The 12,069-nt window shown below is 42.8% G+C and overlaps 1 protein-coding gene across 1 annotated transcript in view; it reads right to left on the reverse strand.

Annotated features, from left to right (window-relative positions):
- Nucleotides 1–655: 655 nt before the first annotated feature.
- NID1 (nidogen 1) overlaps nucleotides 656–12,069 on the reverse strand; it is a 93,452-nt gene continuing 82,038 nt past the window's right edge. Inside the window, exons 15-20 of the mRNA XM_007989874.3 lie at nucleotides 8,021–8,147; nucleotides 4,574–4,745; nucleotides 3,461–3,618; nucleotides 2,789–2,912; nucleotides 1,965–2,077; nucleotides 656–955 (exon numbers count right to left, since the gene is read on the reverse strand). Of these exons, the coding sequence (XP_007988065.1) occupies nucleotides 834–955; nucleotides 1,965–2,077; nucleotides 2,789–2,912; nucleotides 3,461–3,618; nucleotides 4,574–4,745; nucleotides 8,021–8,147 (816 nt within the window). The 3' untranslated portion in view covers nucleotides 656–833. The remainder of the gene's footprint in view (nucleotides 956–1,964; nucleotides 2,078–2,788; nucleotides 2,913–3,460; nucleotides 3,619–4,573; nucleotides 4,746–8,020; nucleotides 8,148–12,069) is intronic.

Below are 12,069 nucleotides of genomic sequence, written 5' to 3' on the forward strand. Positions count from 1 at the left end.
AAAGAGGAATAATTAGTAATCTTTGGTATAATTTAAGGCACATCAAAACAATCCCCTATTCTCAAATATCTGACTACACCTTGAAATTCCTACCATTGGACATTCTTTTGATTTAAGCCTTTAACTAACAAATGCCAATATCCTACTGCTCAAATATTGACATTCCATCTGGGAGGGACTCTTCATTATCATCCACCAAATGCCCATATATCTCTAGGACAGGGTAGGTTTTGATCAAAAAGCAGAGTGTGAACATTATAATGGGGGTCTTAGATAAGATGATGATGGTGAGGAACTGAGGAGTAAAAATATAGGACTGTAATAAAGAAGAAATTCAGAGCACCAAAACAAAATATTAAGGAATGCTAATTCCCTCCTTAACTCCCAACTTTTCCTAGTCAGGCCCTGGCTCATATGTCAAGGAGCTGACAGGATGGTGGGTACCTCAAAGCGAGGCTGAGCTCATAAGGCCACAGGGAAGGGTGCAACTCAAATTTGGGACGTTCTGTTCACCACTGGGGGCTAGTATTGGGAAAAGGTCCTAGGACACTGAGATGGGCATGTAATCCTCACTCAGGGATGTATAAGTCTGTCTGAGAGTTGGGGGAGGGGTGGAAGGTTCTGTCCTTGTGTAGGGGTGGAGACTTTTCTATTAGAGAAGTCCAGGGTGCATGTTTTGGGGAACAATGAGGGAAAAGTTGTTGGGGCTCAGGCTGGGCTGGGTCTGGGCCTAGAGGCCACCCAGCCAGAGGACACTTTTCAATCTGGACCAAGTTGCTTCAAGTAGAGTGTTGCTGTGAAATACTTGGAAAGGAAATAAGGCACTCTTGTCTTCATTTCCGTTCGATACAGTCAACTCCCAGGGTGTTGTCAGGGCAACGGCAGGTCCTGCTCCCTGGGGTGGCCAAGCAGAGGTGGGTGCAGCCGCCATTATTCACTGAGCAGTAGTTATGGCCTGGAAAAGGCAGAAATCAGTTCAGTAGCCCTCTCTCTGACCTGACTCCATAGCCAGTTAAGACAGTGGGCTCCTTCTTGTGTGTGATCCCAATTTTGGTTTCCTTGAAGCCATGCTAGGAAGACTTCAGGAGATTGGGGACACTGTGCTAGGCAATCAGCTGAGCTGATCCATTGTTTGTTTTATCAGTATTAAACCAGACAGACACAAACACTGATTCCCAACTTGGGGGTTATGCAGATTTTCTACTAAGGCTATTAAACAGATCTCAGGGGAAGTTCTCCAGCTCTGATTATAACATGGAGTTGGAATTTTAAAGTGAGAAGTTCTTTTTATGTAGCTTGCACTCCCAGCTTCACACTGACAGGAGAAGATGAGGGAAGCTAAGAAGGAAAGTGGGTGAGGGGAGAGGCCTTCAAGAGGCAGCATAGCACAGACTCCAGGGCCAGGCTGCCTGGACTCACCTCTGTGAGCTGCATGACTTGGAGCAAGTTGCTTCAGTTTGCTTATTTATGAAATGAACATAATAATAGTACCTACCTCATAGGGTTGCTATGAGGATTACATGAACTAATGAATACAAAATATTTAGAACTCTAAGTGAATTGGTATACGTGAAGTTCATAGCTCACAGTAAGTGCCGCACATATGTTTGCAATTCTTATTATTAATTATTGTTATTGCTGTTAGGCCAAATGGATGGACTTTTAAAGCAGCAGAGATCCTAACATTGTAATATCCTAACCTGACTATTTGGAACCTGAAGACCCTATACTTTTATATCCAGCCCAAAACTCAATGCTTTTCCTCATCCTGACAACTTCATGACCTAATATTTTCTGTTTATTTAACTGGTCCACCTTCTAATGAAGACCCTGGATGCAAAGGACTGGATCTCTCTTACGGCATAAACAAGGCTACTAGTGGCCATACGGGTAGCAGCCAGAGTGTGGGCTCTGAGCCTCCAGGTGCCCCCAGTACCCCAACAGTAACGGCACAGGAGAGTTACCTTGGGGACACTGAGACAGGGCCGTGGTGATGCCATACAGCCGGGTCTGCTTGTGGGGTTGGAAAGCATCCGTCTCCTTGGAAATTGCAAGATCGAGAGCAACCACGGAATTCCTACAAAGTACCAAAGGGCAGAAGGTGAAAACACATCTGATGGCTTGCACTTGTATCTACAAGGCAGCCTCTTGTCATTTTAAGGATAAACTGGAGGCCATAAACAGACACGATGGGCTTGCTTCCTAGACATCCCTTCCTTCTCCTGGGGTGGCCCAAGCCTGCATTTCTCTGGCTTTTTACAAAAGGATAAAGACCAGCTAGGTCTTCCCTCCACTCTAAATCCCAGGCAGGAAATGAGCTTTCTAGACAGACGCCTCTGGCCAGTTGTCTTCTTAGTTGAATCCCTCCTTTGGCAGGAAGGGGTAGTCAAGAAGAGGCCGTGGGAATACTGCAGTTTGACAACTATAATGAAGGGGGGACATGAAGTGGACATGGAGCGCACTGGCCATGTGACCCTGGGCCAGCTCCTGGGGAAAGAGCAGGCGTGCTGAGGAAGTCCAGGTTTAAAGATTTGAAACCACACTGTCAGGAGCATCTGGATGATAAATGGCACCTCCTGTACCCTAGGGCCTTGTCCTCCCTCCTTCTTCACGCTCCTCTCTTGGCTCCTCACAACCAGAAGGATGAGGGAGAGGAGACATCTCTAGAGGGGACATTTCTGAAGGCTCAAAAGTCAAGCCAAGAGGCCAGATGGGAAGGGCTTGGCCTCCCAGAGACAGTGGGTGGAGGGGCAGGCCCACGCAGCCCCCACGGCTACAGCTGACGTACATCTTCCAGTCTGTGTAATACAGATTTTTCCCGTAGCTCGTCACAGCGAAAGGATACTGGAGCCCCTCGAGAACCTTGCGACTGCTGGGCTGACTGGGGTTCAGGCATTCCGCCCGATTGGTGCCTGTGTGGAGTGGAAACAAGTCATTCATTGTTCACGCAAGAAATGGCCCCTTTGTGCCGAAAAAACAAGAATAATAAGGGCAAGAGTGGGAGAAATTAAGCATTACAATGACAAATCCCAGAGAACACATGGGGCTTGCTCTTAAAAACTGGCAAGTTGTGTCTTCCTCCTGCGTTGCTTCTGCTGGGGAGGCACGAGCCAGGGCAGAATAATGTAAGTCGCGAATTGCTTATCAGTATCAGGGTGACTCCAGGCTCTGTGCAGTGCCACTTACAACATGAGGGTGGCCAACTTTTTCTCAAAGCACCAGATAGTAAATTATTTCAGGTTTTGCAGGCCAAGAGGGAAAACCAAGGACAGTTCACAGGTATCTATACAATTTTGTACCAGTATACATTTAATGTACCAGTTCAAAATGTAAAACCCATTCATAGCTTCTGGGTTATATAAAAACAGGTGGCTGGTTAGACTTGGCCTCAGAGCCCTAGTTTGCCCACCCCTGACAGGAGATTGAGACCCGCCCTGGACAGTGTCCAGCTTTCCATCACCTGCATCCACCCAGCAGAGCTGAGATGAGAACACATCGAAGGTCAGTCCATTGGGCAAGCCCAGGTCATCCTGCACCAGGATCCTCCGGTTCGTGCCATCCATGTAGGAAGTTTCAATCTTGGGGTTATCTCTGTTCCAGTCTGTCCAGTAAAGGTTCCTGGAGGAGGAAAAGCAGGGGAAAGAGGAAAAGAAATAATAAGGATGCATGAGAAAAAGTTTATGAAAAGCACTTGAAAAGAATTACAATGAAGTGATTGGCAGACATGAAAACAGAACGCCTGAAAGGATCGAGAGGTGATAAAACACATTTTCTTTTGCAAGGACACTTGGATTTGGTTCCTCACTTCAGTTTGGTGATTCTGTCAGTAACAAATTTGGTTCCCTTTAACGTAACTGACATATTATATTTCAATGAAGCTGTCAGCAAAAGAAAACAAAGTAAAAGGTTACAGCTGGCATACATACATGGAATTCCCTGTATGGGGCCCACATGGAGGAGAGCACAGCAGACCCAGGGGACCAGACTAGGGCATGAAGCAGATGTTGGCAGGGGCTGTGGTCAGAGCACCTGCCTTCAAGGAGGTGGCTGAGTGGCCACAGAATAAGAGATGTGGTCTCAAAGGGAAAGAATCAGTGTCGAGGAGCTAAGAGCCTGTTGTGTAACAGGTAGACCTTGCAATAAGTAGGAAGAGAAAGCATGGATGTGCCGAAGAAACCCACAGGAAGGGGTCTCCAGGGTGTTCAGGCTGGGTCTGCCCCAGGAAGCAGCCTCAGGGGTCCATCTATGCCGCCCTGCTACTCTTCTGGAGTTGATATAACCTGAGTGTTGATCCACATTGAAGCCATATGGAAAATATCCAATTTCTGAGCATGCCAACTTATAAAGTCTCTTAGCAAAAGATTTGAAAGTGGGACATGGTATCAAGTCCACACTGTAATACATGTTCTGGCATTGTACCATGGATATCTACAAGTCACCAACCGTAGACTCTTTCGTCCTGTACTCATTGATTTCAGGAGAGCAACGCTGGAGTTAAAGCCTCACATCTGAGAATCTCTAAAGGGGCAGATGCAAATCAAAGAGATGCACACACATATTTACACAAAGATACCCTCTCACGGAATCCGTTACAATGCCTCTGGGATTCACCAGGTCGGTCTCAAAGAGTACCCGGCGCTGCGTGCCATCCAGCTTCGCCACTTCTATTCGATCCAGGTTAGAGTCTGTCCAGAAGATGTTGCGGCCAAGGTGATCAACAGCAATGCCTTCTGGACTTCCAAGATCTAGAAGTAAACACAGAGCTCCTCTAATTTTTGTTTTGTTTTGTTTTCTAAGCAGGTGAGATAAGGTTTTTCTGAATACTCAATGTTACTTCACGTGGTGTCCAATCCCTGCACTTTGAGAAACCAAATGAGAATGTGAAATGCTTGTTGTTTATAAGATAAACAACACTCAAAGTGACAAATTCAAAAATGCCATTTACTCACTCTGTGGATATCCATCACGCAGCACACTGGGAACCAGGACAGTAACAATGACCAAGCCGAGGCCCAGTTTTCCATAAGCCCACAGCCAACCACAGTTGAGACTGAGTTCCAGGTCCCGTGGGAGCCTGGAGGAGGAACCCCAGCCTGGGGAGACCAGGGAGGGGTTCCTAGGGGAGGTGACATTGCTGGAAGCTGGCACCTGAAGGGCCAATAGCAGTTGGTCAGACAAAGATCCTGGATGAGAGCTTTTTAGGCAGCCGGACTGGCACATAGGTATAAAGGAAGGCTGGACGGTGGCTTGAAGTGAACAGGATGTCATTATATGTGGTTGGAGACCATGAGGGTGGGGGAGCGGTCAGAGATGAAGGTAGGATGACATGTTAATGAACTTAGAGCTTAGGCAGAGGGGAGGCAGTGGAAGATCTTAAGATGGGGAATGGAAAAATAGTTCTATCTTGTTCATTAATTATGGGAGATAAAGGTCATTTCACAGAAATAATACTTTCAAGAAACCATAACTGTTATTACTTTCATACAAGTATGAGGGATACAAAGAAGGGCTGTCAGTGATTACAAATAACACCCCAGTCTTCACTGGGTTATAGCAACTGATTTTCAAGCCAGGAGTTGCCACCGGGTAACATGAACCTTCCCTGCAAACCCTCAGCACCCATCTAACTTTACTGGAAGCTCAAGATTGCATTGGTGTTTTATTATACAGTTTATAAAAATTAATAATAGCAATTTGTGCTTTATTGATATCACTTAGGATATCTTTCCCTTCTACTGATTGAAGGAGTGAAGGTCACTTAGTATGACTGGAGTATAAGCAGGAAGGAGAAGGGGCTACCCTACCTGAGGGATCTGGGCTATGAGGAAACCATTCCAATACTGTGTTCTTTTTTTGTTTTGTTTTGTTTTGTTTTGAGACAGAGTCTCATTCTGTTGCCCAAGCTGAAGTGCAGTGGCACGATCTCGGCTCACTGCAAACCTCTACCTCCCGGGTTCAAATGATTCTTCTACCTCAGCCTCCCGAGTAGCCGGGATTACAGGTGCGCACCACCATGCCCGGCTAATTTTTGTATTTTTAGTAGAGATAGGGTTTCACCATGTTGGCCAGGCTGGTCTCAAACTCCTGACCTCAAGTGATCCACCGCCTCGGCCTCCCAAAGTGTTGGGATTACAGGTGTGAGCCACCGCGCCTGGCTCCAATACTGGGTTCTTTTGTCAATATACAAGCAATGCAGACCCTCAGCCCCCTTTGCATTAGCCTTCGCCAGAGCCCTAATATGATGGTGACCTTGGATGCTGAACACATCAGAGCCCCCAGAAAGAAAGCCCACCAGAGGAAGTTTATTAAAAATTAGAAAACCCACTTAAACAAAGTCTTTATTATCTAAATCCAAAGTAGAGATTTATAAAGTACTAAAATATTTCCCATGTCCCTAGACGAACAGGGACAGTGACACTGACCTCCAAAGGTCCCTTCTGGCTTTCAGATAGAACCAGAATAAGTTATTCTGGAGTATATTTGGAATGAGAACATCCTGTGTGAGAGACAAGAGCCACTCAGATATACGCAAAGAAAACAGGCTGCTCTGTGAGAGTATCTCTGCCAGGCACCTGGAGGAAGTTCCATGCATATCATCTCCTTAGAACCAGCCCTGGTCCCAATCTTAAACCCAAAAGCAACCAATCCCCCTTTCCCTCAACTCAAAATACTTCTTTATGAGCTGCTCTTTCAAGGGAAAGGTCTGGAAAATCTTATCCTTCAATGTGCAGTCTGAGGAAGTATTCCTTACTGCTTACCTCAAAGATATGATACTTTTTAAAGATACTTGGTTAGGACTACAACTTAAGGAAAGAAATAAAAACCTGGGATCCAGGCTGTTATGAAATAAGGAAGAAAAGAAAATGATACCTAACTGTCATTCTTACTCACTAGGGAAGCACCAACCTGTACCATGCTAAGGAGGTAACTGGAAGCTTCTTTCTCTCTTAAAAAAAAAAAGAAAATTATTCCCAGTGATCTTTCTTCTACAAAGATCACTTTTGGTTGAATTCTGTGTTTTCACAGTAAGTAGGCTTTTGCTTGGAATGTTTCTTACTGTGCTTACAGCGTTCTTGGATGACTATGAGCTCCAAAAGCAACAGGAAATAGCAAACAATGACCTATTCCCCTCTTCCACTGGGTTTTCAAATGAAATCGTAGAGAATAACAAAAACATGTTTAACACAGGGAGATAGGCTTTTTCAAACTGTTTTTCACTAAACCAAAGTGTGAAAACTAGAAGATATGATTTAAATAGCCTGTTGGCTTCCAGAAAAGGATTCAGGGCCTATGTCCAAAGCCAGACATAGTTAATTCAACCTCAGCTTCATTCCTGCTGCATCATCTCTACTGAAGGCAACAAAGAAGGGAAAAAAATGCTTCAGGAGTTATTCCACGGGCACAGGAAATCGTCTAGAATATCAATTGTTAGGGAAACATTCCATTGAAAATAGAAAAAACTACATTCAGTGCCAAGTAAAAAGAAATACAAAATGAGGCTGCTCTATTTTAAAGATGTATCTTTGATGTGAATATTTTGCAGAGAATGCAAGATGACTCCACAGAACAAATATCATCAGCATGACAATGTCATATGAGCAAAACTATTCCCAAGTCAGTTGATGAGTCACTGAATCAAGCAATGTGTAATACTTGGCCATTTCAGCACAGTGGAATTTTTAGAGGTCCTTGGGTTTTTGTCGTAATGGTCGTTGAACTAGATAAATCATACCCATGTAAAATAGTCTTGATTTGTTGAATGTAGGCATGAAAAACAATGCACAGAGTCGTTGGTTGAAATTGGCATCCTTAATGAGGAATTTGCTCAGTTGAGGAATTGAGGTTGAACACTGAAAAGCAGGTTGTGCCTAAACTTTATGTACTTTATCACAGTAATGCAACAACAGACTGAGAAATGTTTGTGAAAGTTCAGCTTCATTTGCTGTTCTTCTCTGGCATACGTGGCCACTGGGCTGCTAGAAGTAAAACCAAAAAGGAAAAATGATGTTTGCTTGCTTACCTTGCCTAACGATGGTGGTTGGCTCTCCGCCATGCAGACTGGCTCTCCCGATGGAAGGCTCAGTGATGTCCGTCCAGTAAACCATCTTGTCCACACAGTCAAAGGCCAGTCCAATGATGACTTTAGCCTGGAAGTGAAGACCAGTGGTTAGAATGGTCCATCTACAAGCATCTGATAGTGAGAATGTTTTTGCATGCCTACAGGCATTTGGATAGCTTTTGTTATGAAGTGCCAACTGTTTTTATCATTGAGTTGTAGGAGTTGTTCATGTATTTCAGATAAAACTCTTGTCATATACATATATGCACATCTATATGTGTAGGAATTTGTGTGTGTGTGTGTGTGTGTGTACATGCATAAATATGTATTCTTTGAGACAGGGTCTCTGTTGCCCAGGCTGGAGTGTAGTGGCGTGATTACTGCTCACTGCAGCCTCAACCTCCTGAACTCAAGTGATCCTCGCCCTCAGTCTCTCCAGTAGCTGGGACTACAGGCATGTGCCACCATGCCTCGCTAATTTCTTAAATTTTTTTGTAGAAACAGAGTCTCGCTGTCTTGTCCACTCTGGTCTCAAACTCCTGGCTCAAGCAAGCCATCTGACTCAGCCTCCCAAAGTACTGGGATCACCGGCACCAGCCACTGCACCCACCTATTATTTCTTCTCAGTATGTAGCTTGCTCTTTCATTTTCGTAATAGTGTTTGGAAGAGCAAAAGTTTTTAATGTTTAGTAAGTCTAATTTATTATTTTTTCCTTTTATGGCTAATGCTTTTTGAATACTAAGAAATCTTTGCCTACTTGAAGGTGACAAAGAAAAAGAAATAAAGGCATACATATTAAAGGAGTAAAATTACTCTATTCTAAGATAATATGGTTATTTATGTAGAAAGTCATGCGGAATCTAAAAAACTACTATAACCAACAAGTGAATCTAGCAAGGGTGCAAGATACAAAGTCGATACAAAATTGTTTTTCTATATAGTAGCAAAATATAGAAAATGAACCTTAATAATTGTGACAGCATCAAAAAAACAGAAAATATGTAAGGATAAACATTTTTAAATAGGCAAGATTCCACACTGAATACTATACAATATTGCAGCATGAAACTATAAAAGATCCAAATAAATGAAGGGATAGATAAGGTTAAATGTAAACAATTTACATTTAAATTTTAGCTGGGACTACAGACATGTGCCACCACACCTAGTTAATTTTTCTATTTTTTGTAGAGAAAAGGTCTCACTATGTTGCCCAGGCTGGTCTCGAACTCCTGAGCTCAACTGATCCACCCGCCTGGGCCTCCCAAAGTCCTGAGATTACAGACGTAGGCCAGTGTGCCCAGACAATGCTGTGCACTTTTAAGATATTCACTCTCTTAAACCATCGCAACCAAATGCTCAGGCCCCAACTATGGGTACCTCCTTCACAGCATCCCAGGCCCATCAACTTCTCTGGCCCTCCGTGGTACTAAGGAAAGAGAACATTTCCTTCAGCAAACATGCTCATCAACTTCTCTGGCCCTCCACAGCATTAAGTAAAGAAAACATTTCCTTCAGCAAACATGCCCAGAGTCCTTTTCCACACATTGGTTCTTACAAAAGTGAGACAGAAAAGGACCAGAGGAAGTGAAGTTGAGTAACGTTTTACATGTGATTTGAGTTTCATGAAAACCTACTGGGCTATATTTTGGTTTGAAAAGCCACTGACAGTTAGCTCTGAGTAAGCCAGCCTCTCCTCAGAAGAGGCAAATCAGTTACCTGCCAGTAACTCATTAACGAGTATTTATTAGGTGCTCATTATGTATGAAGAACTATGGTGATATTTAGACAAGATTCCAACCTAGAAAGAACACTGAGTTACTTAAATTATTTAAAACAAGTCATCTGCCTATAGGTTGATTTGGCAAAGCCTTGTCGAGATCTTTTGCAAATTAAAATATTTTAAAACCATAGGCATTCATACTTCTGTAAAATTTAGCCATTGGGCGAAACCAGGTGAAAGGTACATAGGACCTCTCTGTATACCTTTCCAACTTCCTGTGGCTCTGATTACTTCAAAATAAAAACTCAAAAACAAAACAGAAGCACAAACTTTTCCCTTGATCAGACAGTGAGGAGTTCCTTTCTTTGGATGCTGCCCATGAGAGGCTCAGGAAGAAGCTGCCAGGCTGTATGATCTCAGCATGTGGTGAGGTTTGATTCTGTCAATAGCCTGGAAACACTGAATTGTTCAGTTACAAGAAACACTGGGAGTGAGTGCTTGGTTGTGGTCACAATACTAGGCATTATGAAGCCAGGGAAGGACTCAGCAGGGAAGGTCTCAGGAACAAGAAAGTGGTGGACCAGGATGATCTTTTACTGGGAAAATCAGGAGGATGAGCACTTACTTTCTCCTCAAGGGATCAAGTCAAAAAGGACAGTGACCCTTACCTCACACCACATACAAAAATTAACTCAAAATGAATCAAAGACCTAAATGTAAGAGCAAACTTATAAAACTCTTAGACGAAAACCAGGGGGAAAGCCTCATGACATTGGATTTGGCAATAATTTCTTGGATATGATACCAAAAGCACAGGCAACAAAAGAAAAAATAGGTAAATTGGACTACATCAAAATTAAAAATTTCTGTGCATCATAGGACACAATCAAGACACTGAAAAGACAACCATGGATTGTGAGAAAATATTGCAAATCATGTATCTTTTAAAGAGTTAATATCCAGAATATATAAAGAATTCCCACAACTCAACAACAACAAAAGAACAAATCAAAAAACAGACAAAAGGACTTAAGTAGACATTTCTCCAAAGAAAATATACAACTGGCCATTAAGTACGTGAAAAGATGTGCAATGTTATAAATTATTAGGAAAATGCAAATCAAAACCACTTCACACCCGTTACAACGGCTATCATTAAAAAACAAAAACAGCCAACAAGTTTTGGTAAGGATATGGAGGAATTTAAACCCTTGTGCTCTGCTGGTGGGTATGTTAAATGGTACAACCACTGTGGAAAACAGTATGGTGGTTCCTCAAAATATTAAATATAGAATTACCGTATGATCCAGCAATTCCACTTTGGTATATATATCGAAAAGAAGTTAAAGCAGGGACTTGAACAGATATTTGTATACCTGTGTTCATAGCAGCATTATTTGCAAAAGTCAGAAGGTGGAAGCAACTGCTGATAGATGAATAAATAAACAAAATATGGCATCCATACAATGCGATGTTTTTCAGTCTTAAAAAAGAAAGAAATTCTGACACATGCTACGGTATGGATGAACCTGAGGACATCGTGCTAAGTGAAATATGCCAGACACAAATGACAAATACTGTATGATTCTGCTTCTAGAAGGTACTCAGAAAAGTCAAATGTATAGGGATAGTAAGTAGAATGGTGGCTGCCAGGGGCTAGGACATGGGTGGAGGGAGAATGGGAGGTATTGTTTAATAGCTTCAGTTTGGGATGATGAGAACGTTCTGCAGATGAATGGAGGTGATAGTTGCATAACATTGTTTATATACTTAATACCACTTTAAACAGTTTTCCAAAAGATGGTGAATGTTTATCCTGTTATTTCAGCATTCCCCCTTCCACCTATCCCACTTAAATAATTATCTGGGTGTTTTTTTTGTTTTTTTTTTTTTGGAGACAAGAATCTCATTCTGTCGCCCAGGATCTCAGCTCACTGCAACCTCTGCCTCCCAGGTTCAAGCAATTCTTTTGCCTCAGCCTCCCAAGTAGCTGGAATTACAGGCATGCACCACCATGCCCAGGTAATTTTTGTATTTTTAGTAGAGATGGGGTTTCTCCCTGTTGCCCAGGCTGTAAATTATCTGCTTTTTATTGCCTCACATGACATTTAGCCTCTCCCCTTGGTCTTGGGAAAGAATGTCTTTCACAGGGAATTTAACCCATTCCTATTACCTGAGAGCATATGCTGGAGATGGAAACGACACAGATGATCTTCAAGGGGTTTACATGTTCAGCAAGGCAATAGATGAATACAATGATCATGTATGCATTTGTTTGGCAAATAT

The sequence above is a fragment of the Chlorocebus sabaeus genome, chromosome 25 (genome assembly GCF_047675955.1).
Source record: "Chlorocebus sabaeus isolate Y175 chromosome 25, mChlSab1.0.hap1, whole genome shotgun sequence".
Lineage (NCBI taxonomy): Eukaryota > Metazoa > Chordata > Mammalia > Primates > Cercopithecidae > Chlorocebus > Chlorocebus sabaeus.